The sequence below is a fragment of the Chrysemys picta genome, chromosome 6, assembly GCF_011386835.1.
Source record: "Chrysemys picta bellii isolate R12L10 chromosome 6, ASM1138683v2, whole genome shotgun sequence".
Lineage (NCBI taxonomy): Eukaryota > Metazoa > Chordata > Testudines > Emydidae > Chrysemys > Chrysemys picta.
In genome coordinates this window covers 76,170,790-76,197,481 of record NC_088796.1, presented here as the reverse complement: position 1 = coordinate 76,197,481, position 26,692 = coordinate 76,170,790, and the positions used below count along the sequence as shown (strand labels likewise).

The window sequence follows — 26,692 nt, the reverse complement described above, 5'->3', positions numbered from 1 at the left end:
AACCCATAGTCCACTCCTCCAGTTCCATCCACTCTTTCATTATTTGTCCACAGTGAAACAGCTTCAACAGGAGAGACTGAGGTTGTCCCACAGCTAAGTGGTTACAACACTCTCCTTAGAGGTGGGAGTCCCCCCTCTTCAAATCCTTTCTTCCCCTCTGGTAAAGAAGGGGGAATTGAACCTGAGTTTCCCATATCTCAGGCAAGTGCTGTAACTACTTGTCCGACAAGGCTGGTAACAGAAGTGCCTCCTCCAGCTGGATTTTGAATGAGACTTGATCCAATAGATGGCCTCTGAGCACACCTACCAGATTGAGCCCTGCATGCAATTTAAGTAGATGAATGCTGGTCTTCCTTCACTTTGTGCATCGATCTTGGGCTGAAGCAGGAGACAAGCTTCTGGATGCCTAGAGGGAGGCAGCAGTGCACATGCCCACAGGCAGAAAGATAGACATCTTGTGAACTTTTACCCTGAAAACTTAGGCACCAAGTGAGTTTAGCACCTACAGGGTTCAGCGGGAGTTTTGTGGATCACAGTGGAGCCAAAACTGGGACATAGGTGCCTAAACCAAGACTTAGGCTCCTAAGCATCTTTGTGGATCTGGACCTTAGATACTACTGTGATGAGTGCAATCAGGGCTTCCCATTCTTAGAATCAATCAAAGGGTGCAATTTTTTACCATGAGAGCCTAAATCCCTGTTCAAGTGATCACATAAGAGCACAAATGCCAATTCTATATACTAAAGTATATACTTAGGTCCCAATCTTGCAATGCTTTGCACATGTGTAGGACCCTGCATCCACAGAGAACCATAATGGTTTTAGCAGGGCACTTGATCGGTACTGGGGTTTACCTGCATGCAGCTCATTGCAGGATTAGTGCTTTAAGTGCTAAAATGTGGGGTTTCAACTTGCAGTTTGGGTTCTATAGTTTGGAAAATTAAGATTAAGATTCTCCCTGCAGGTTCCCATCCAAACAAGCAATAGAGCTTTGTATTGTGAGGGAACAGGGTCCAGTGCTGAGAGAACAGGATTGGGCATTAAGTGAATTGGGTTGTATTGCTGGCTCTGTTCAAGCAAGTCAAGTAACTTTTCTGGGCCTCAGTTTCCCTAACTTTAACATAGTGTGAATAAGACTTGCCTGGCAGGGACTATAAGCCTAGCAGATGGTCGTAAAGCACGTTCAGAGCCTTGAATAGAAGGTACTATAGAAGTATTGTTATTACAGATTTTCAGTTCTCTTAACAGTACTTTCAAGATTCCAGAGGCTCCCCAGCACTCTTGATTCTTAATTTCACCCTGGGGGACTCTCCAGTTACTTCAGTACCCAGAAGCCCGGAAGGAACCTTCATGTTCACTAGGCTCACTTTCTCTCTGTATTTCCCTGAGCACAAAAATATACAGAACTTCAACTCACTGCTAAAATTGCCTTCCCTAAATATATCCTGTGTTACATATTTACTCCTTTCCCTTTGGACTCTCCAGATGAGTGGTTAAAAAAAAAAATCTAGCCCCCACCTCTAATATTTCCACCCATATTTTAAAAATGATAATACTAAAAATAATTAGTGATCAGTAGACTAATCATGAGACCTAACCCCAGAATCAAACTTAGCTTTTGAAGAATGGTTGATTAATTAAGAACAGAACAAACCGTTTGAAATCTTATCTGGATGAGAATATTTACTTTAGGCAGGTCAAATGTAAAACCCATTAACAGCAGTACTTCAAGACAAAGCTCTGATCAGAGTTAACTCTGTTAGCCTTCAAAAGGCCATTTCATAAAGAAAAACTGTGGGATGTGTTTCCAGCACAGTTGCCAACTTTCACACGGTAAATAAGCACCCCGACTTTCACAATAAGCCACAAATCAAGCTAATCCCATTTCAAAACAAGGTCAAAACAAGCCAATCCCTAAGAACTGTAACACTCTGTGACGAGATCCCCCCAGCGTGCAGTCTGGGACTGTGTTGGGCCCGCTGTGCGCCCCTGACTCTCTCCCCACTTGCCCCGCTTGCTCATTGTGCCCCTGCTTGCTCATTGCCCCTGCTTGCTGGGAGCTAGTCAAAAAAAAGAAGCAACAAGCCACAACAAACTACAAGCCAAAAACTAGCCAACAAGCAACTCACAAGCCAATTAAGCCAAAAACAAGCCCAATTTTGGAATTGTTTTCGTGGGTTTGGCATGTCTGGTTTCCAGACACATTGTGCACTCTGCAATTGAAAGAAACTTTGTTCCAATCCAGGTAAATCCCCCAAAATATGCATACAGCAAGAAGAACAGGAGTACTTGTGGCACCTTAGAGACTAACAAATTTATTAGAGCATAAGCTTTCGTGGACTACAGCCCACTTCTTCACTATGCATCTGAAGAAGTGGGCTGTAGTCCACGAAAGCTTATGCTCTAATAAATTTGTTAGTCTCTAAGGTGCCACAAGTCCTCCTGTTCTTCTTTGGGATACAGACTAACACGGCTGCTACTCTGAAACTATACAGCAAGAAGGATCCAGTGATGGAAATAATCCCACGCCCTAACACATGGAATTTGCATTATTTTAGTGAATAAAATCACCTTCAATGTTCAGACTTTTATTTTCCATGTGAGAGGCACAGCCACACATGACTAGAATTACATTTTTCTTTAATCTTCTTAATCTAGTTGGGCGACATGAGTTCAATGATTTCAAATTACGACAAGTGCCTATATTGCCACCTGCTGGGCTTTGTTGATTCATCAACAATCAAAACCAACTGCTGCTGCTTTTTCAAACCACGCTGGGTTTTTTTTAAAATATCACTTGCACTTGTCAGCATTTGGTTTCAGGTTGGCTAGATCTACCTCACTGTTAATTTACCCAGTAGATTGCTTGCAGTATTTTAAACTTAAACCTCAAATATCATTAAACTCGTTTACCTTAAAATGTGCTTTTCATTAAGATTTAAGTGAAATCATTTTTAGACTCACTTCTGAGTATTATTAGCAGCATACGTTGCTAAAAGCTGAAGATGGGACCTGATACAGCAGAGAGTTCACTGAAAAATGCTGTTTTCCTACTCCCTTGCAATATTCATTACTGTAAGAGATCACATAATGATGAATATTTTGATTTCCTCTGAAGTAACTCAGGCCTTGTCTACATTGGGATTTCTAGCCACTGGTATAGCTACACCAGTGCAAAGTCCTAGAACAGATCATGTGCTGCACTGGTGTAAACCATGATTTGTTCCAATGAAGCTCATCCTGTTTCCAACTGGAGTAATCTGCACTAATGCAAATCTCAGTTGACACCAGTGCAGTACATCCATACTAGGTGTTTGCACAAAACGCAGCTACATTGGTGTGGATTCACCTGGGGCAAACGTCCACGAACTGACAAGACCTGTTGAAAGACAGTGCATTTCAAAGTCTCTGTTATGTCGTGCGTGTTACACTTGACAATGCTTTAGATTTCAACATTTAGAAGGTTTGGGGATTAGTAAGAAATGGCTGAATATTTACATGATTTTGACCTTCAAATGTCAAAGGTGTTGTAATAATGGTGAATTAACTCTTCTAAGGAAATATTTTGTGGAAACAGGAAACAGGTGAAATTAAATTTAAACTAGATTTAGTAAGGGTGGGGAGATTTTTCATTTACTGTGCCTTTTGACAAGAAATGGCATTTTTTCAAAAATGAAAATTTGAAGGGAAAATTTTTCTTTTTTTCACAAATTTCCAAATTTTAGAGAAAATGAAAAGAGGAGAGAAATTTTGGGGATTTCTGAAACTTACTACCAACAATTTTTTTGGGGGGGGAGATTGTTTTTTTTCCCATTTAGTCTCCCCTCATCCTCTTTTTCTTTTTATCATTTCACAAATAAAAAAGAGATCAAAAAGAAAAAAGGAAGAGAAAAATGAAGAAAAAAAGAGAAAACCCTAAAACAACCTTCCCCAAGCTAAAATGTTCACTTTCTTGTGGTGTTTGGATCTGGTGTGTGTGTGTTTGGCTTTGTTTTTTTAAAAAAAAAAAAACAGAAAAATTCAAAAACTTTTATGAAAAACTTTGAAAAAATGTAAAAAATATAAAAAGTGTGAAACATACCTTTGTTTAATGGACTCTATAGTCTGCTTCTGCTTCAGTGCGTCTTAAGTAAGTGTACTGTAAGGGTTCAGGATTAGGCCAAAGGCTATAGGAAGTGTAATTTCTACATTGTGCCCAGTTTATTTCTGGGCTATGAGGTTTAAATCAAGCTTACAATGAAATTATCTAACATTGTATAATAAACATTTGGACTCTTTCCATCACTTACACAAGGATTATCAGAGGGAATAGTTTGTGTATAAAATAAAAAGACAAAAGAAAGCTACAAACATGTCTATAAAATTTATTAACAAATACATGATTTAGCAACTTTTTATATATAAAAATAAACAATTTTTGCAGCTAAAATGTTTACTAGCAAAAAGGTTTAAAATGAAATAATTTTGCAAAACATTTATGTATATATATATATATATATATATGCGTGTGTGTTTTTTCCTCTTACATGAACAAAATCAATTATTGCACTGCCACATTTTCTCCTTCGTAGGCATTTGTCATAAACATTCATTCATTAATAAAGTTGAGTAGGTAGTGAAGGAGTCAGACCTTGGATTGTTTTGATCACTTCCAATGTGCTTTGCCACTAACATTTGAGAAAGCTGGAGATCTTTCGCAGATAAAATTCTCATGGCTATTAATATATTAATATAATGTGTCACTCTGAAGCTAGACACAAACATTTTACACATATTATTCATGTGCAATTGATTTTTTCCCCCTGTTAGGCCAAATCTTGAAGTCCTTACCCAGTTTTTAGTAATTCCACAGGAAATGGAGGTTTTGCCTGAGTAAGGACTTTGGGAGTCCCTTCCTGGAGTCAAGAATTTCATTGCCTTCAATGACCATTAGGCTCCAACTCTGGATCTATATCTTTTATAAAAATGACTTTGTTTAAAGGAGGACATTCATTCTCTTAGCATGTTCTGAACCTTGCATGAGGATCAGTAATATTTTAGCTTGTGTTCTGACTTTTTATAACCCTTGCCTAGGTATGTTTTTAGTTGCTATCAGCACAGTCATTGCAAACTAAATGGACTTTCTTTGTTTCTTTTAAGTGCAGGAAAACATTTTTCAGATCTTTAGAACAATTATGTGTTGGGTCAGCAGAAACATAGGATTGAAGTGGGACCCACTATAAGACAACTGAATGTGTGATAAGAAAAAGTGATAAGTAGCCAAAGAACAGTAAACAATGCTAAAAAGCAAAGAAAGTTAACTGCTTTGCTTTTTTGTTTCCTGTTTCCCCTTCTGAAAGAAGGTTAAAGGAGGAATGCCAAATAAATATGGAAAATGCTGGACAGATCACAGCTTAGTTCTGCTGAAAATGAATTAAATTGTGAAATGAATTGATGGTATCAATGCAGAACTCACTGGGCAAATGTTGACATAAAAGTTGCCACTGCACTTGGCACAAGTCTAGTATTCTGGCTGGCAGAGAGGCCAGTGACAAAGGCTGGAGATCAAGCTATCCTCTTCAGCATCAGTTTTGAGGCAGATTGCTGGGATTGATTGTGTGAAGAACCTGCCACGCTATTGCCTCTGCTGTACCTCATATATGGATAAACAGAGGGCTGTAGTCTCCAGCATGGCACAAACACACACATACAGACACACTCACAAAACCATCACCAAAAATGATCAAAAGATCCATTGCATTCCTCACCCATGATCCTATCAGATGCTCCCAGTTTCTGGGGAATGGTTCCTTCCCCATCCAGGCCTTTTTATCTACTTTCCCCCAAGGGGCCCACATCCTTGTGCTGGTTGAAGAGGACTAGTCCTAGAACTACCCTGTTTCCCCGAAAATAAGACAGTGTCTTATATTAATTTTTGCTCCCAAAGATGCGCTAGGTCTTATTTTCAGGGGATGTCTTATTTTTCAGAAATGAAAAATGCCTTATTATCGGTGGATGCCTTATTATCGGGGAGGTCTTATTATCGGGGGGATGCCTTATATTACAACGAGAGGCAAAACTGTAAGTAGGCCTTATTTTCGGAGGATGTCTTATTTTCGGGGAAACAGGGTAGCTGGTGGTACTCCTTTTTCCATCTACCTCAGGGATGGTGTTAGAGAGTGATGTGATATGGAGTGTCTGCTCTCCACCCAGAGCCCAGGTGTGTGATACCTCCATAGTGCTCCCATCTTGTTGGTACAAAAGCTTAGACTTTGATCTCGGGTCCCTTAGGTGTGAGAACCATTGTGCTGCCACTGCACTATCAGGCTACCAGCTCCCTTTACATTTTCAATCTCACAAACATAAATATATAAAGCAAGCGCTGCTATATTAACAGGAGTTACTTCACTTTGTACTGTGAAGCTCTAATTAAACTCTAACTTTCCATTTCAATAGCACAACAGCTTTCAAACTCATGGCCCCAAAGTTTGGCAGGCCTGGCAGACTTGCCAGAAAGCCCACACACACCTGCAGTGGCATAAAGCAGAAGTTTGCCAGCCCTAATCTGACTCCCCCAAAAGCCTGCATAGCAGTCACTCTTCAGGTCGCTGTGACAGGAACCTTGTAGAGGGGAATTTTGTGGTAAAGCTCAGGAGTCCAAAGACATGATCCACACAAGTATGCGTGAACACCCCATGTGCACAGCCCTTCAAACAGCTCAGTTCTACTCTTGGGATACACAGTTTGGGGAGATGAGTAGGCGGATGTAGGGAGAGCTTTACATGAAGCTAGTGTCAGTCATTATGGGTAACATTTGCAAAATAGCACATTACTTAGGCTCAGGAGTCCCATTTGCAAAAGTAAATTAGGCAATAAGGAGCCTAAATCCCATTGACAGTTGATCTTAGATTCTACCTCATATTTAGTTTTCAATGTCAGCAAATAAATTGATTACCTTAAGGGTCCTTGGTCCCTTTAAAAACCATTTCTGCTCTTGAAATTGAGCTGGAATGAAGCTTGATGGCCCAGTTCCTCAGTTGCAGTAAAGCATTGCTTACCATATCTGAGGAGGAGGGCCACAAAGGTCGTTTTAAGCCACCGTTGCCAATTCCTCCAATCCTGATGCCATTTTGCACTGGGCCAGTCCCCAGAATAAAAGAGTGTAGCTTTCAGGCTGCCAACAGCCTCTGGGGGTGGATCTAGCAGCAACAAATGGCTGGTGCATGGGAACAACCTGGCCAAGCCCTCTTTCCCCTTGCTACACCCCCTCCACCAGTCCCAGGGAAAAGAGGTGAAGTATCTCTAATGCCACCCAAGAATTCTGTACAATGCAATGAAGATATTGAAGGGGCTGGATCTGTTGGATTTATGGAGCTTTGCATTGCAGAGCAGGAACTGGTCCATTGATTTCAGGAAATACGTAACAAGAGAAAATAAAATTCCCCTCCTGGAGATGAAAGGGCTGCTGAGGTGCTTGACTGTTTGGGAAATTATTTTCAGCAAAGAATGCCGATATCTGTCCCAATTTGATTAACTTTGTGTCGGGGCTCGGGCAGGGGCATTCCCTTAACAGCTGAACAATTATGCTATTTCTTGTTTTGCTTACATGGCAAATTGTGCAGACTGATAGCTTGTGGGGGGGAGATTAGTTGAAGCCCATCTGTCATTCCAGAGTACATAAAGATATCCAGTTCCTTATATCTGATTTTTATAAATGCTACAATAAGTGCAAATACTCTAGGAATAGTCACATTTGTCACAGGATGCATACAACCAGCTTAATGGCATTAAAACTGAAGGTGAAAACTTATAAGTGATCCAGTTTCTTTCAGCAGTTCAGGAAGTTCTTATGATTGCTTAACAACACGTATTGGATTTTGTCATACATTTCACAGTAACCTCCCTGGCCACTTAATAAAACACTTTAGAGTAAGGTACAAAAAAGTGCTCTCTGCTGCAATTCTATTAGAGTATATATTACTTCCTTCACATGTTTAACCCTTTCACTGGTGCTCTTTGACTCTGACTCTGCTCTGGGACACAATAGCGTTCTTTGAAATGTTGGAATAAAAAAACATCTCTAGTGCTGCCCCATACAACACACATCCCCATGTCTTCTGCTAGCACTTTGATCCTGAACCATTGAAGTCAATGGGAGTTTTACCTTTGATTGCAATGAGCAGGATAAAGCCCCTAGTACAGACCTCCTAGTGCTTACCAGTATGGTTTAGGATGGGGCCAAACACCCCCACCCCCACACCCCCACCCCATGGTAGCTTGTGCTGACCAGCCTCCCCCTTTGCACCTACCAGCACTTTGTCACCTGATTATGGATGCCTCCTCCATCGTTGCAATGGATGGGGAAAGTAGGTGCCTGTGGTTTTAGGGTCTGATCCAAATTCCATTGAAGTCAATGGATGTCTCTCTCATTGACAGGGAAGTGTACTTTGGGCCAGGTGCTTAAACTTAGGCCAGCTTAAGCAGGCTAAATAGCTTAGTCTTACAGTGTGATTTAAAATTATGGTTCTATGGTAGGTAACAAAAAAGTTCTGTGTTTATGTTTTAATGGAGAGATGGCTTAAGTCAGCACAGTATACCCGTGTCCTTAGGAGCCATGCAAACTGTACAACTCCAAGGTGCTGGAACTGCTGCAGGCTGATTTATTGATTATTCCTGGGGAAAGAGCAATCTGCTACCAAGGAAACAGGAAAACTCAGGAAGAGGGAGTGACGGAAGTGCTGGTATGAAGGGAGACTATTGTGCTCTGCTAAGCTTTATGCTCAGCCTACACTTGGCTCCTCTAGCTGCTCCCCCCCACACACCCACTAGGACTATTAAACCATGTGACTCACCCTACATCTGACTCCCCTCCACAAGATACAGGTAGGAAGCTTGATAGTTCCAGTCAGAGCTTAAAAATTGAGGATATTAAACCCAAGAAGTAAATTACATGGGAGCGGGGCAGGGAGCCACAGCCCAGCTACCATCACTCAGTACTGCAGGATATTCTCCCCGCGTCATTATTTGAGACAGGGAGTTCTCTGCTATTTATAGATGATGTATTTGGGTGTTTCTCTTCTGATTGCTGGGGTATTTTGCTCTGGAGTGAACGGTAATCCCCCAGAATAGCACAGGCTCAGGAGGGCACAAAGGTGGCTTAAAGGCACCTTACTGGCACCCCTGAACTGTGAGCTCTGTGCTGCATCTCTCAGAGCACAGAAATGATGAGAGATGTCTTCCATTTCTATAATGATGTGCTAAAAAAAAAAAAAATCACTGATTGGCCTACATTATAGTGGCTACTGTTGTTTTTACCTAGGAGATGATCTGAACATGTTTCCACATCACTGTGATTTTACAGAGCCCCTGAGCTATGCCTTTTATTTCCAAGCAGGATTTTATTCCTTTAATGCTTTGGCTGGAAGGTGTGTGTTGGGGGGGGTGGGGGGGCGGTGTGCTTTACTTTGCTGGTTTCGGTTTACAGGACCGCTGGTGGACAATCAGTCTGTCTGGCAGGAAAGTACGCCCACAAATATCACATGGAACTAACTGGCTCTGGGCACTGTTCCAGGCAGCCTCATTTAGAGCATCGAGATCATAGAAACCTTTGGCTGGAAAATTAAAAAAGAAAGTATTAGTTTTCATTCTGGAGAACCATATTCAGCTCTTTATGGAAAATATTTTCAGGAAATACCTGTTGACTGAGCCTTTTAGTTTTAACCAAATCATATTGCTTTTGCAAAAAAAATGCCCTGCTTATAGTCCCAGGGGTTGAATAAAGTTAACTACAAACTCAATCATTCTGTATTGTATTAAAGCAAGGAGAAAACATTGCCCTGTGTGTGATGGTATGAATTCTTTACTAATTATTAACATCTTTGCATGCATGTTATTATCAGCAAGTTTTGCTTTCTTGGCCTTATTTCAAGTTCTGCTTAATGAGTCTGTATTATCTGACCAAGGGGATGGGAGGAAATTTATGTTGGGTATGTCCCATCTGTGCTAGTCTGAGCAAAGGGTCCAATTCTTCTCCAATTTAAGTCAATAAGAGTACTGCCATTGACTTGAATAGGAGTGAGATTAGCCCCAAACCTCTTATGGACAAATCCTGCAGTGTTTACTCAGGCAAAACACCCACTGAGGTCATTGAGACTGGTTCTGCAGTCCTTTCCTAAACACATGTCATATTTTGTTCAACTTTTACTCACAATTATTTCAGTGGGAGTTTACCTGCATTAAGAGTATAGGATCAGGCTCTAAAGAGCTAGCTGGAGTGTATTTCAGCTACATAATTTATATCATAAAACCTTGTTTTCTTTCACCTTACAATAAATGATTGTTTTAAACACATTTCCAGGCAGAACAGCTAGGTTGTTTAACCAATGCTTTAGTCTCAACAACTGCATCTAGATCCCATTTGAAGGGCACGAGGAAAAAAAATAATCTGGCTAGATTTGAAATGTATGAGTTTTAACCTGACCAGAAGGTATACAATACTACAGATGGTGGCTATAAGGAATTAAATAAATTTTGTCTTCAAACTGCGAGCACAAGTCTATTTAAAAAAGGTCCCATGCATTTTTAAAATATTCCATGGTTTCTGTCACTGGCACGATATGGATCTCTTCATAGGGCCCAGGCAGTTTTAATATGATTCATATCCAACAGTTCACATAACCACAATAAGCCTTAGATCTCTTAATATGCCTGTTCCTAATGTTCTTTTTGTTAGATGAGCAACCGACTGATGTTTCTTTCTTTGGCTGAGGCAAATACCCCTTTCATTTGCAGGAAATGAATGTGTATTTTCTGTACTTTGGAAAGTTTATTGAATAAAGAGAGAGAGAGAGAGAGAAAAGGAAAGGAGGTGACTTTCTCCCTACAGGCATTTGTTGCATTCAGAAAACAAAAAAACTGCAATCAGTTCAGTGGTTCTCTCCAGTCACACTTATTTAAAAAAATAATAATGTAAACTATGAAAAGCTTTATGTAAACAGATCTCATTTCTGTACCTCTCTTGGTTTAGAGCACTGCTTGTTCCATTCCCCCAAAAGGCTACACCCCTCCTCCATTTATAAAATGGAGAGACATGTGGGGTGTGTGTGTGTGTAGTTTGGGGGTGGTTAGCATTTCCTGGATGATTGGAATCATCTTAGCAAAAAAAGAACAAAAGAAAGATTATTTTCTTGGGGACAGGAGAGTGGGAAGCACATAGGTTGAATAACACTGTTTGAGCAAAAACTATCAGCAGCAGACACTTAGGACCATATTGTAGAAACTATCAAGTGCCTCCTTGGGAACTGTGGGTACACAGCACCTCACAGTAGGCACTCAACACCCTGTAGGAGTGAGGCAATGTGTAGATTCATAGATCAGCACAGCAGGATGTGCCTATTTCTTTAAGAGTAGATACCTTCTTTTCCTCCCACTTCCCCAAGATAACTAGTGGCTCAGAACACTGCTGTTCCACAAAACCTTGAAGTAGCCCTTTTTACCCAGCCATGCCCTCCTCTGTCAGATCTAGTCCTCTATCTTTTTCCTCTCATTTTTACTCTCAGTATGTAGTAATAAAAGTGATGATCATAAAAGAGCTAATGAAATGAAAATGCCTTCTCAGAGTATGTCTTCACTGCAGGATTATCTTGGGTAATCAGCACTCAGGTTAGCCTAGCCTGGCTGAGAGCAGCCATACTGCAAAACAATACTCAAATTACTGTGTCCTCACTGTTGCTTCACTCACCTGTATCCATTGCTGAGACTCCTGGGAGCATATCCCATGGTTCTTTGTGCAGAGCCACTCTACAGGGGAAAATGTGGGACGACACTGGAGGGCTATCAGCACTTGAATGAGTTAGCCTACACCCTCATTGCAAACTGGGTGGGTCACCAGCCTGAGTGAAAACAGAACCCTGGCTGTAACCCACACCCCAAACTTGCCAGCAAACCCAGACTGAAAGCATCACTAAACATGGGAAAGAGGGTTTTAATGTGTGGACAGGAGGGAGGCTTACAGGCAACACTCATAACAGCTGGAGCTAACCCTGCTGTGAAGACATACGCACCGAGTAAATGTAAGGGTCCAAACCTGCAAGGTACCGGGAACTGCCAATTCTCATTAATCTGAGGAGGTGAAGGGAGGAAACTCAGCACCTTGCAGAATCAGGCCCAAAATTACAATCATTGAATAAGTGAGAGGAAATGAATGTTTATTTTATATCACATACAGTATTTTCCACTGTAGTTAGGCTTCCATATGTCACAGTGGGAAATGTATTTGTATTAAGTGTGACAAAGTTCCTCCTCTATCTTGGTGGGTCCTGTGCTTATTGGCCGATTTTCTTGCCTCAGAGATTCACGATGTGGGTTGACCCAGAGACCTTCCCCTCTGGGAGAACCCACAGTCTAGGTCAATTGGGAGGTTTGGGGGGAAACCCATGCCTGTCCTCTACTCCAGGGTCCAGCCCAGGGCCCCGTGGACTGCAGCTGTCTATAGTGCCTCCTGTAACAGCTGCATGACAGCTACAACTCCCTGGGCTACTTCCCCATGGCCTCCTCCAAACACCTTCCTTATTCTCACCACAGGACCTTCCTCCTGGTGTCTGATAATGCTTGTGCTCCACAATCCTCCAGCAGCACACCCTCTTGCTCCCAGCACCTCACACTCCCACCACAAACTGGGGTGAGCTCCTTTTTAAAACCCAGGTGCCCTGATTAACCTGCCTTAATTGATTCTAGCAGCTTCTTCTTAATTGGCTCCAGGTGTCCTAATTAGCCTGCCTAACTGGTTCTAGCAGGTTCCTGATTACTCTAGTTCAGCCCCTGCTCTGGTCACTCTGGGAACAGAAAACTACTCATCCAGTGACCAGTATATTTGCCCTCTACCAGACTCCTGTACTCCACTGGTCTGGGTCTGTCACATAAGCTATTAGGGTTTAGAGACAGTAGAAAGACCATAGCAAGTGTCTTGTTGCATAACGTAATATAATATATATATTTAATGAAGAGCAATTTGCTGTACTGTAGTGTATACAGTAGCTGCTTTTAAAATGTCAACATGTGCTAGTAGTTACTACATAGTTAGCATTGGTATTTCTACTATGGTAGGGTTAAAACTCTGGTATCTCAGATGCCATTGTGTGGTTACCATTGGCAAATGTTAGTTAGTTTCTTTTTAAATGGCCAACATTATAGGTGTAAAAGCTGGCTGAGGTATCAGTCCCCAAGTTACTCTTGCCTGAAGATATTTTGTTCTAATGAATGCATATGTCAGTGTGACACTAAGCACCTCATGTATTCACACCCTACATACTGTTGTAATATTCTTTGTACAAAATATGCCTTGTGAGGTATCATTTGAAAACTTATATCTGACTGATCTTTAATATTCCTGTGTGATGTATGTACCCAGTGGGTATTAAAAGATATGGATATATGCTAGAATTATGACCAAAGAGTGTTTAAACCAGGTCTGTCAGGAAGAGTTGTTAAATAGGTCTAACTTAAACGAAGGAAGGTGTGTTTACCTCAATTTACATACAAGCAGTAAATGTCAAGACAGCAGGGGGAAAAGATGTCAGGAAACAGAACAATTTGCATTTCAGCAAACACAAGCCAGGGAAGAAAGAGCACGAAGCTCCTTCAGCACCAGACTATTTGTTGCCTTCCTTACAAGCTTGAATAAATTTTACTTTGAGGGGTAACCCTCAGAAGAATTCATTTAAAAGGTTTACGTGTCTATAAAGACAGGGTCTGAACCTCAAGTGATAAGCAATTGCATCAACTGATTTTATACAATATTATTGTATTAAAAAAAGTGTATAGAGCGAGGTCTTTTCTCAAAGCTAATGACACCCTGGTGATTAATATCATTGTGAAATGCCTGTATTAACACTATATAAGGAATTATTAAGATTCATTGATACTATGTTTTAAAGTCTGTGGCCAAACAGGGAGAAACAGATTCCCTCCCAGACAGGAGAGAAGGCAGCTATTTACCTGTCTCCTATGTAAATTAAGCATGTTGGAATCAAAACAACAGAAGACTGTGATGCAGTGTGCTCCTCATGTAACTGAAGGGAGTAACATAGGTCAGATGGGCCAATTCAGCTGCAAACTGGGGGACTTTTAGGCTGAGAGGAAAGCCCTAATCAAGGGAAATTCATCTGTTCAGGACAGGTGGGGCTTCTATAAAGATCAGGGAGCTGGTAGCAGAAAGGAGGCTGCAGGGAGGAGGGCTGTAGAGACCCAAAATCAACCTTAAGGACATATTAGAGAAGTATTGAAATGATAAACAGAGCCATTCTTGTAGGCAGTTATCAAAGCCATGTTAAAGTAGACTAAATTATTTGAAATGTAAACCCGTATTGTTAGAGAATTAGAAGATGCTAATTGTATTTGTCTGTGTTTACTTTTATCTTGTTAGATGTTAACAATGTAACCATATTAGCTTGTGGATGATAAACGTCTGTTCCTGTTACTATATTCTATGGATTCAGAGATCAAATGGGAATATTAATATTTAGATGAAAATTGTGGTGTAATAATATCATTGTCTTTATGTCTCTTCAAATTTGTAGTAAAACTACCTATGAACTGCTTAAATGGTTAATAACCTTATACTAATAAATGCATCTATTTACTGGTCTGTGTATAGTAAATAGAGATTTACTTCAAAGCAACAATGTGCATTACCTATTCTTCAATCAAGGAATGCCCACTGTGTTATCTGCTGTCAAAAGGCTATCATAGCCTTCTAGAGGACTATAAAAGAACTCTAGGGGCTGATCCTTGCCATCTCAGATCTGCTTAAACTTTGGCAGGGGAAGTTCAAGCCACAAGACTGAGGTCTCCTGGTACTCTGAACTGTCCCTGCAAATTCTTATGGAAGAATTTGAACAACATCTATACATGGACTGCCTATTATTAAACTGATTCTGGAAGAAGTTTTTGCAAATCAGCAGCTCACCACCTTTGCTATGACCTAAGAACTTTATTGATATCTGTATGTATAATGATCTTTTAACCACAGTAATGCTTTCTTTTCTTTTTAAATAAATCTTAGATTAGTTAATAAAAATTGGCCGTAAGAGTGTATTTGGGTAAAATCTGAAATATTCATTGAACTGGTGGGTAATGTGTCTGATCTCTTAGGATTGGTAGAACTTTATATATGGTTAATAAGATTTTAAGTAATCCACACCATACTTGACCTGGCTGTCTGGGTGGGAGCCAAAGGCTGGATTGCTTATTGGGAACTGGATTTTAGTTTCTTGGTAACCAGTAAGGTATTACAGAAACTGTTTTGTGACTGGCTTGGTGAATCTAATTATAAGATTAAACCACCAGTTTGGGGGATTTGCCCCATTCTTTGCAGTTCACTCGGATTGAGCATTCTCAGTGTGGCCTCTCCAGTGACCACAGTCACACCCTGACTGGTCTGGATTGCACTCTGAACCCTGTAATAGTCGTACTTGCATATTGTTCTTGGATGAGCTGTCTTGCTTGAAAATGTGCCTTCCTATGGTACAGAAAGTAGCCAAAAGTAATCCCAGTGAAGGGCTTAATTATGAAGATTGCAAATGACTGGTTTTAGACTCAAAAGTGATTGACATATAAAGGGTCATTTCTTGAGAGGCACAGAGCACCTTTAACTGACACTGATTTGGCAAAAGAAAAAATAGGATGCTTTAAACAAGCTAAACTCTATCATGAGTAGATAGTTTCATATGAATGAAGACAAAATTACATGTAAAACATTTAGCTCTCTTTAAACCTATTTTTTTTCCAACTTACAACCTCCCAGTTCCTCTTGTTTGGTCGGTAGCTTACCTCCTAAGGATCTGACTTCTGGCTTTTTAGGTTCAGGTCTTCGTAAATGTTTGGGTAGCATGTCATTCTCGTTATGCCATTTTTTCAGACATTGTGGTTCATGGATGCCAATAGATTTAGTTCCAAACTCACGGCCACATATGTAACAAACAACAGTGGGTGGCCGCCTGATCACTGGTGGCTGCAAACAACAATTGCAGTAAAGAAACATTATTGTTTTCAGAATTCATTTTAGACAGTAGTGATGTTAATGGAAAATGATCATTTTAAGGAACTGATCCAAAGCTCACGAAAATCAATGGGAGTCTTTTTCTTGACTTCAGTGGGCTTTGGTTCAGGCCCTAAACCCATAAAGGTCCCTCCTTTATTAAATGGCCATTTGAACCGGTGCCCCAGACTCTGGGCTGAAAATTCATGGAGGTCACTTCATTACTCTTCAGCTAGCTAGATTTAAAGCCTTCTTCTCGTACTGTCACAGTCATGTCCATGGCAGTGGATCAGCATACTAAATAAAAAATTATAGTTTAAGTATGTGATCAAGCAGAAAAAGAGTAGTTTGATTCAGGAGAAAATAATTATTTAAAATAAGATACCTCCAATGATATTGGGGGAGAACACAAAAGTGTCATCATCAAAGCAAAGCAAATAGCTTTCTCTGTAAAAATGTTTCCCTAGGGGAGAGGGGTAACCTTTTATGTCAGATCTACCACACTTTCATTCTGAAGTGACTGACTGTCATTACCATTGGATAGACACAAGGGGGGGCGAGATAATATCTCTTATTTGACTAACTTCTGATGGTGGAAGGCACAAGCTTTCATACTACACAGAGCTACAACACTGCAAAAAGTTGCCATTGAATGGCTGCTTAGTGGCTTACATGGGAACGAGTTAGTAGTCTCAGTCCTGTGCCAGCCACGTCACAAAAAGACATCCACATCACAAAACTCACTGTTGCAGTTGGCACTCTTTCTGGCACTCTCAGCAGAAAGGCTAGAGACTGAATAAGCATATCTAACCAAGCCCTGGAAATTGTCCCTCCAGATCATAGCTGGAGGAGTGTAGGGAAGTCTGATAAAAGCTGTATTTGTTCTGTAGCCAGAAGTCTAGCACTTGGACTTTGTTCAGATGCTAAAAACTCACTTTAAAAAAAAGGTAAGAAAAAAATGGCTCCTTATTGTAATTTTCAACAGCATGCAAATATTTTTCTAAAGAAAACTGAAGATCAGAGAGAAACATCAGAACTGAATTAGATCACCTTCAGGTTGGAACGATACCCGTCCTGAACCCATGCTACATGTTAAATTCTCTCCCACCTCCACAGATACATGTACCAGAGCTAACTAAAATACAAAATGTGAAAGAGAATTCTCCTTGCTGTTTGTAATAAGAGATGATTGTTAAACTATGGAATCTTTGGGATGGTGAGTTTCTTTGGGATTTTTAAAACCACTGGTATTTAACATTCATTTCTATTCCTCCTTAAACTGTCCTGCCCAAATGTCACATCTGGAATGATCGTTGTGGAAGTAAATTATTTTTGGAAATCATCAGATCCCAGTTCAAGGAATTTTCCAACCCAGACTATTCATAGGACAGTGACTAAATAGTCTGCTACTTACTGTTCATGGTTTTGTTTTTCACTTGTAAAAAGAGTGATCACATTAATGCCCAGTGTCATGAGGAACTATGTGCTTATAAAAATAGCTACAAATACCTGACAAAGTCATTAAGACTCTTTTCTTGTAGGTGTCCTTTTTTACATGGTTATGACCATTTATTGTCTTCACTACCATGAATACAAGAATTAAACTCAAAGGCTATATATTTTCAACAATGAACAAAATATGTCATTTCTTTTTCCAAGCCTGTTTTGTAGAACATGGTACTTACCTTAGAGGTATATTTTTGGTTTGTTATGGTGCGTTCAATTTGACTGGGTCACAAACTTCCCTAAAGAGCATAATAATTTTTCATCTAGTAGTAGAAGAGTCAAAAGTTCCCACTCACCAAATTATCTACCTAACTGAATGACAGGGGATCAGAATTCTGACCAGTGCTGCTCACATGTGAACAATGGAGAAGTAGAAAAGATTAATAGCACAATCAGGCGCCTAGAAAGTAGACTTTTTTTCACCCATCCCAACCTGTCTGACACTTAAGGACATTAGCGTAAGGGATGGAAGTCTCTAGTATGAATCTTATTAGTAACATAAAGATTGTCTCTTTGTCACAGGCTGTCATAATGACCTCAGTGGGGGATTGGCCATATTGACTGGAATGGTGTAGTACAGAAGCCAGAACTGACCCCTATATTTATCTAGTTAAGTGTAGTAACAAAAAGGTAATTCTTTTGACACTGTAGATAAATGCATATGTAACTGCATGGGAATTATCTGAGTTTTCCATTTTATTCCAAAACTGCTACCTTTTTAAAACTCAGAAGTAAAGTGCACGGTACTTATATAGAGAGGAGAGAGGGGAACCTCCATACCCACCATGATATTTCTTAATGAAACTCATTCAAATCCTTTATTGTCCATTTTTATCTATCCTTTTCTATTTCCTCATATTTTTGTGAATACCTTCTAACAAAAAGTGTCCAAATTGGCTCCTGCTGAAATTAATGGAGAGTTTGTCATTTACTTCAATGAGAGCAGGAGCAGGCCCATGTTGTTTGGCAATACATTCTATTTGAAAAAGTTCTAATTCTATGAACTGGTTACACAGTTTTGTGCAAGATCAAGTGAATGGTGTAAAAATTTTGATGGAGTACCAGACTGATTCTGTATTAAGATGTACAGTAATGCAGAAGAGAGAGGTGGCTAACATTTTTATTTTGTCGGTAAAACATTACAGTAGGGAATAAACAGCAGATGGCAGCACCAGATGCTAGACATACAGCTGGTAGGATTTTAGGATTAAAGTTATCACCATCTGTTGCCAAAGAAAGCGGAAAAAGAACATTTATAGCACTTAATTAATATCAATCTGCATAGTAAGTAGCAACCATTTTTTTCTGTGAAAGAGTAGTGCATTCTCTGTTGTACTGGACTGGATTTAAAGAATATAATTATGTGCCTTATTAATAACATCTAATGTATCACTATATAATCCAAATAGGATCCAAGAAGAAGAATTTCAGAACTGATTTAATCCCTGAAAGTCAATTAGGCATAGGCTATTGTTTGGTTTATATACAGTCAGACCCAATTAATGCAAATGAGTCCATAGTTTCCATTAAAATCCATACTTTGGATTAAAAAACAACTTTGAACTAACAAATCAGTAATATACCAATTAGCTTTCTCTACAGCTGGACAAAAGATTTGGCGGAGGATTAGAAGAAAATCAGAGCTAGCATAAAAACAGAGGGCCAGATCCTTTGCTTCCCCATGGTTGCTTTATGCTGCTTTGGTCACACATAGGAGCCCAAGAGGTGCTTTAATGATACCAACTGGTTCAGGATTTCCCAGTGTGGCAAAATCCCCAGGTGATGCAGAGTTTGTATAACTGTCCCTACCTCACCCTCTGATCCAACTCCCTGCACAGGGGGCTTGGCAAGGGGAAGGTATGTGGCAGGACATCCCTTCATTTCAGTGATACTCAGTTGTAATGGCTCCTTTAGACCACTGGCAACAGGGACAAATTAGAGCAGCCATGAGATTCCTCTGGCTAGTGCTAGCCCGGAATTGGGGTATGCAAGTTTATGTACTTTGGAGTATTGATGGTCTCTGTGCTGATTATAAATGTTAATGTAAAGGTTGGCAGAGAGGCTCTCTTAATATATATATTTTACTAAATATTCATAAAAGGACCTGATTCAGCAAAACACTTGATTTTACGCATGTGCTTAATTGATTTGCTGATTCTGGACCAAAGAAGTTTGGATAAACATAACATGGACTGCCCAGGATTATTTTTCCCACCAAGAAGTCCTCTCTTAATTTCTTTTGATCCTTCTCCTGTCCCTCAACGGACATGCCCTGAGGCAACATTTCCTCAGGTGAACAGGCTTTTTCTACTTTGCATTAACTAGGTATGACTGCATGTTGTACTTTCCAAACTTCTCCTGCCACCAGCCCAGCACTTTCCCTCTATGCAGCAAAGCTGTTTGCTATTACTTAATTAGCCATTATTTATTTTTAACATAATATTAACATATTAGTAAATCGTTGTGTAGCTGGCAAAGTGAACAATAGTTACAAGTATTTGCTGGAAAAATACAGTGAAAACTGGACAAGATGACTAAAAATTAAGCTCAACAGATGGTCTATTTCTTGTGTGGTCTTTTTGCTACTCAGAGGATTGAGATGACGTTCCCATTATAATTCTCTCTCTCTTTCCACTCCCATCTCTGCTTTTAAAGTTCAGGTCTACATAGAAGAGAGGTTCTGTAAATGTAAAAATGCAGTGTGTGGTTCCTTGTCTATTACTGCTGAAGAATTCCCATACTAGATACATTCAATTTACCAGTGAAGAGATTTCTTTTCTAGTGGCCAGCACTGCAAACTCAGCCTCAGACCTGAAAATCAAGCTGGTTTCTTTGCTTCTTGTGCATCATCACTAATATTATTACACTGTCAGTCAGACATGTACAGCCCCCATCAATGTCAGTGGAATGAACAGGTGTAACTGACTAGAACTAAGTAAACAAAGTAATGATGCACAAGAAAGATTAAAATCCAATTCACATCATCTTGGCTACACTGACTGTGCAGTATTAAGAGGAGTAAAAAGCAGTAATAACTTATTTTTGCCAATCAAGTCAACATATGTGACTGAATGTACACACATCTGTTGAGTAAGAGGATAACATTTTTACAAAGTGACTTTTTCCATAGAATCTGTTCTCTGCATCACTATAATTATGGACTTCTTTTCTTTTAATTTTTTCAAAATATTTTTACTTAATTAATTTTTCTTCTTCAGTAAACATGAAATTATACGCAAAGAGTAACTAACTCATATGCATTATAATAGTATTTCATTGTACAATTACACTATATTACATAATGATACAAGTTTTTGGTTGATAAGACAATGTAACAATACAAGGTTAATGTATTTTTTTCTACAACCATAGATACTCATATATATATAGCATTTTGCATTACTTCATACATCCTATGCCATGTGAACATGTGCTGAAGAACCCTACTATCTATTCACCATTGTCTATCTATCTTATGTACTTATATAGCTCCTAATACTGTAGTATCTGAGTGACTTACAATCTTTAATGTATTTGTCCTCACAACACCCCTGTGAGGTAGGGAAGTACTATTATAGCCCCCTCCCCAGACACATTTTTTTAAACAGATGGGAAACTGGGACACAGAGATACTAAGGCCCAAATTTATGAAGGTATTTAGCCATTGCCCCACTCAGCACTGCAAGGCCTAAGTCCCATTTTCAAAGGTGACTAAAATGGGACTTAGGCACTGCAATGCTGATTAGAGCAACACCTAAATATTTCTAAAAATCTGAGCCTAAGTGACTTACTTGGTCTTGTAGGAAATCTGTGACAGAATAAGGATGTGAATATGGGTCTCCTGAATGCTAGACTAATGCGGTAACCAGTGGACCATGCACATTTTCTTTTTACAGTAGTGTGACTCCACTGAAAGCAAATGAAGTTGGATTCTCAGCACTTTTGAAAACAGGGGCAGCTCCAGGCACCAATGCACCAAGCGCGTGTCTGTGGCAGCAAGCCGCGGGGGGCGGCCTGCTGGTCGCCGTGAGGGCGGAAGTCAAGCTGCCTTCGGCGGCATGCCTGCGGGAGGTCCGCCAGTCCCATGGCTTCGGCGGCAATTTGGCGGCGGGTACACCGAAGGCGCGGGACCGGCGGACCTCCCACAGGCATGCCGGCAAGTCCGCATTACCAGCCAAAGGCTGCCTCACTGCCGTGCTTGGGGCGGCAAAATACATAGAGTCGCCCCTGTTTGAAAATCAGGCCATTCATTTAGGCACCTACTTATGAATCTAGATACTTAACTGTAGGCATTTTTTTAAAATTTCAGCCAAAATAAAGTACCATTCCAAAGTTGGCACAGAAACAAAAAAATATAGGCTCTATTTGGTTAATGTTCATGTAGCTTCTTGCATATAAATTGGAGCGAGAATTGGTCCCATTAATCTTGGCTCCTTCATCAAATTCAGTAGAAAAACTGCAGTCTGTTTACTTATTTTTCATTGTATTCTGGGTTGCTGGCTTTGAACATGCAAAACCCAATGATTTTATTCATGGTTAAGTCTAACATTTAAAAAATGTAAATCTCTGGAATGATTAAAGTACAAAGAAACATTAGGGCTCGTGTTAATTAAATACAAACATCTGATGTCCGTTAAAACATACTAGAAAATGCAAAGCCTGCTTAAGCAGCTCGCCATAATCTCTTAATGACCTATAGTGCATAATGGCCTCTTCTGGGGATACATCTCCCACAGGAACATGGAAAATGAGAACCCAAATATCTCCTTTCAACAAGAAAGATCAAAGAAACAGGGATAAATAGGATTAGAATATTTTATGCCTTCCCTTCTGAACGCATTATTCCCCGCCTTACTCCACCCTTGCTTAGCTGGGAAGAATTTGCATGGTGCAAAATGATGCCTTTGAAAGAAGTAGGCCTTAAAATTTAAGATCTGATGAAAGTTCATTCATCTCTAGTGTCTGGGGTATCTATAGCAAAACAATCACGTCTCTTTCATAGGTCATATGCATAATAATTTACCTTATCTGGTATGGCTGGTGCAGCCCCACGTGTTTGTTGAACTTTACTAGATTGATCAGTACGTGCTGCAGATACAAGGCCAGAGCTAGGGCCTTTAACAGATTTAGGGGGGTTAGAGCTTGAAGGGCCCAGGCCACCATCCTTTGGTCTGCAACTCCTTTGGTGCACAGGGAGACGATCAGGAAGAAAAGTGCGACCACAGTTTTCACAGGGTAAGAGCTGAGCTTGAGCACTCTGATAAGCTGCCTCATTTGCAGCCTTAATATCATAGGTGCCACCAGTAAGGGACTGAGGTTTAGCAGGTTCTGCTCTTCTGAGATGCTTTGGTAATTTGTCATTTTCAATATGCCACTTCTCCAAGCATTTGGGTTCATGTATGGCAAGAGATTGTGACCCAAATTCTCTGCCACAGATATAGCACACCCTAAAGCCAGGTCTCTTTGATGGAATGACTGGCCGATTCAACTGACTCTGAGACATGCTTGCAGTGTTTGACCGTTTTGATATTATTACAGTGCCTGGTCTCCTTTTCCCAGGGCTTGCTTTTACTATGGAATCTAAACTCACTATTTCTGGCAAAACTGTGGGAAGATCTGACACACTGGATGTTGCAATCTGTTTTGAAGGCAGAATGGTAGAGATATTAGCAGGGACCTTTCCAGCACTTGGCAGAGTTTTATTATGCTTGCTCAAACTCTTTTTCTTTACAGTTGTTTCCATGAAGAATACAATGTTCCAGGAATGTTCTCTCTACTTTATTTGAGATTGCCTTTTTTCAATGTGATGCTCATTTTTGTTGACTTTGCTTCGCAGGCTAGAAGTTACTAGAGTGTACGGGAGCTGCATCGAGTTGAGGCATATTTGCAGCAATCAGGTTGTGATGTTTCAGTGGCAGGAGTTTGTGGGGGGTTTTTATTGCAGTTTTTTTGTTTTGCCTTTTTGCTTTGTTTTATCCTGAAACAAATTATATAAGAAGAAATTAATAAACACTATCTCTTGTTAAAGGTTGGCAACCAGGGGTAAAGTAGACTCCATTTACCTTACCATGATGCTATACTTTCATGTCCCATACAAATAAGCAAGGCCATCTAAGATGGTCGACTCACAACATCAGCTGCTAAATTATTTTATTATATAAATCTGAAACTCAAAACTGTAAACTTGCAGGGTGCAAAGCCATGAGAAGCAAAATATGGATAAAAGGTTTGTATGAACCTGGGTGAATCAAAACTGCTGAGCTTCATACAACTGTAAACATAACGCAGAATTTGTTACTTTCATTCCTGACCAAAATGATACTTCATGAAATTTCCCAGTGCTAGTGCACGAACTTCGTCAGCAGTGTCCACCCTTCATTAACCCATAACCCTGCAGATAGCTCTCTGTAGGTCCACGGATGAGTGTGGGATGGGTGGGCAGTCCAGGGAAACATACATCATGTCCTCTCTCTTCCATCCTGTGTGATTTTAAAAAGCTCTAACTCATTGCTAAATTGCTTTTCCTTTCCTTGAAGCACAGCTCCGCTGGAACCCAGTGGCAGATAATAGAGAGAGACCATTGGACCATTGGAATCAAAGCAGAGGCACAAAAGCTCTGTGCAGAAGGCCTTTGCTTCCTATGGAAATCTGCCTTCCCTCCCCCAAAGAAACATGGAGGTAACTGCACAGGATTCCTCTTATAGAATTTTCCTTCCCTGGAGTTCCTTGTGGGAGGAGCAATCTGCCCCTCACTTGTTTTCCTCAGAGGCACAAGTTTTTGCCTCCCCTGTTTTCATCTTTATGCCCCTCTTAAAATAATAAGACTTTGCATATCTACAGCACCTATAATTATAGAATCGAAAAGCGCTTTACACGTATTAGTTAATATTCACAACATTCTTGTGCTCCAGAGAAGTATTAGTCTTATTTTGTAGAGGAAGAATTGAGGAATAGAGCACTAAATTCAGAAGTGGTGTAAGTGGGTGCACTCCACTAACCTAACTGTTTACAGTGGGTCTGCGTTTAACCCTTGTCTAGGCCACTCAGCAAGAGACAGTAGATGAGGTGAGAACAGAACAGAAATCTCCTATTTCACAACCCACTTACCCTGTTGGGCAGTTTGGTCATGAAAGATTACTATGCTTTCCCAATTTTACTAAAGGAACAACAATACCATCAATGACATTTAAGTTTGATAAACAAAAACTTTAGACAACCTGTGTCTGAAACTATATATAACAGTGCAAGGTCAAAGTCTCCTCTCACTTATACTAGTCTAAACCTGAAGTAAATCTATGGTAGGCAGTGGAGTTATATTGATGTAAAATAAGTAAGTAAGAGGAGAATCAGGCCCCTGCCACCCAAAAGGAACATTAAATATACTGAAAAATTTGACCTGTTATAAAACCAGTTTTGCAGTAAAAAACCCACTCTATCTTTGAAGTTAACCACGGTAGAAATATTATGTGCCTCATCTCAAGAAAATACAGGAAATATTGACCATTCCATCTGATCTAAGATTTGTATTTTGATCATTTTTGCATATGTAACATATAAACTAACGTCTTGCTGTAAATTACTTTTTATCTCCATGACATCTTTCCAAGCATTTCTGATTCAGTGTTGACCGAAAGACAAATTCATGGCCACAGATGTAACAAATTTGAAAATCCAGACAGCATTCTGGCCGACGAAGATGATTCTGCATGAAAGAAAAGAATACAAGACATGTAACTGACAGACTAGATAAAACCATTAATATGAAGTTTTGAACTACATGTATTTCTTGAATTGAACTTTAAATTCACTATGCAACTGGGAAATTAAATTAGCAATAAAGTTTGGATCATAACACTTCCTTGGAGAAAGCAACAAAACAAACTGTACATCTTTTGATACAAGATATTACGCTGTAATTTTAGCAAGGGTTTCTGGGAACAACTAAATAAAAAATAAACACACAACCATACATTTTATTCATTTTGGATTAATTTTATACAATGATTGGCTACCAATAAAAATACAGATTCCTGCTGGAACTGTACTTTTTCAGCTTATGACACTCCTTGAGCTCAATTTTCAAACTTGGTTTCATGAAAGTGAAAATTTCAGTGAAACTTTGTGGAAATGGAACCTTAATGACAAAAATAAATCTTTATTAATGTCTACGCCTGTTAGCACAGCACAGTTGTGGGAGTGGGAGTTGGATTCTCCTCTGAGTTCCATATCATCAGCAGAATTGCAAACCCGGTTCTAATAGCAGGGTCAAATTCTGCTCTCAGCTACGCTTGAGCAATTGGTTGAAGATGAATTTTATTAATGGGTGTGATGCATATGCAGGAAAAAGAACCCAGCTTGACTTTTAGAACCCAAGAGGGCCTTGCAAGTTTTACTTGGAAACATAGAAAATGGAATATGCATGAAATGGAGGCATTAAAACAAAGAAGCACAATAAACAGAGATACATGATGCTTTTTTTACACAGTCACTTTTCAGAGTAAAACTGCACTGTATAAGCTGCACTGCCAAGCACCCTCAACATGCCCTACTTTACTAAGAGGGTTCAGCACTGCACATGAAATGCTAAATGACTCACATGATCAGAATCATTACTAGAATATTCTGATCCCACATCTGGATACTCAGATAGACATTTAAATGAGTAAAACAGGCATTTTCTAAGAAGATATTTAGATGTTGAAGAAATTGCCCATTTTCCATGCCTAAGTGCTGATTTAAGTATTCAAATATAGGTGCGGGGTGTTCCTGTTTATTAATGTAATCACTTACATTGCAACCATCATGAAATATATTGCTAACAGTTGGTCATAAGAGACCATTCACTGCCATGACCAATACCAAGCACAATGAACATCCTAGCAGCTTTTAATGAGATTGCTACTTAGCATTTATATCAAATTTCAAGTTGCTTCACATTTTCAAAACACTAAATCATTGATTAATTAAACTTCACTGGTTGAAAGCTAAGCTTTATTGTCCCGATTTTACAGCTACGAAAACTGATAAGGAGATGTTAAGTGACTTACCCAAACCTTCAGAGTGTCAGTGGAATAGACAAAAAATGAACTGTGTACTTCCTAATTACTAGTCGTATGCTCTGAACACTAAACCTGTTAAAATCAGTGAAATACCATCTCCTGCTGCATCTAC

General features: G+C 39.8%; 1 protein-coding gene and 1 long non-coding RNA gene across 2 annotated transcripts; one reads left to right on the top strand and one right to left on the bottom strand.

The window, feature by feature from the left end:
• The first annotated feature begins 8,746 nt into the window (after window positions 1–8,746).
• Window positions 8,747–25,265, top strand: LOC122174109 (uncharacterized). The gene is made up of 3 exons (XR_006175497.2): window positions 8,747–8,862; window positions 24,063–24,199; window positions 25,129–25,265. It is a non-coding gene; the product is annotated as an uncharacterized LOC122174109 (long non-coding RNA).
• On the bottom strand, window positions 9,254–25,226 carry LOC101951909 (zinc finger protein 474). Its single transcript, XM_042854642.2, has 4 exons — window positions 25,102–25,226; window positions 22,545–23,498; window positions 15,808–15,988; window positions 9,254–9,590 (listed from the first exon to the last, which is right to left on the bottom strand). The coding sequence occupies exons 2-4, from the start codon at window positions 23,262–23,264 to the stop codon at window positions 9,439–9,441; spliced, it is 1,053 nt and encodes a 350-aa protein (XP_042710576.2). The 5' UTR covers window positions 23,265–23,498; window positions 25,102–25,226; the 3' UTR covers window positions 9,254–9,438.
• Window positions 25,266–26,692: the final 1,427 nt, after the last annotated feature.

Excerpts from the sequence above, each read along its gene's own strand:
- LOC101951909 (XM_042854642.2), bottom strand. The coding sequence starts at position 23,264 with ATGGAAACAACTGTAAAGAAAAAGAGTTTGAGCAAGCATAATAAAACT. Across the intron at positions 15,989-22,544 it reads CACCAGCCATACCAGATAAG|CCACCAGTGATCAGGCGGCC; the intron begins GTAAATTATTAT and ends TGTTGTTTGCAG. Across the intron at positions 9,591-15,807 it reads AGAAGTCAGATCCTTAGGAG|CCAAAGGTTTCTATGATCTC; the intron begins GTAAGCTACCGA and ends TTAATTTTCCAG.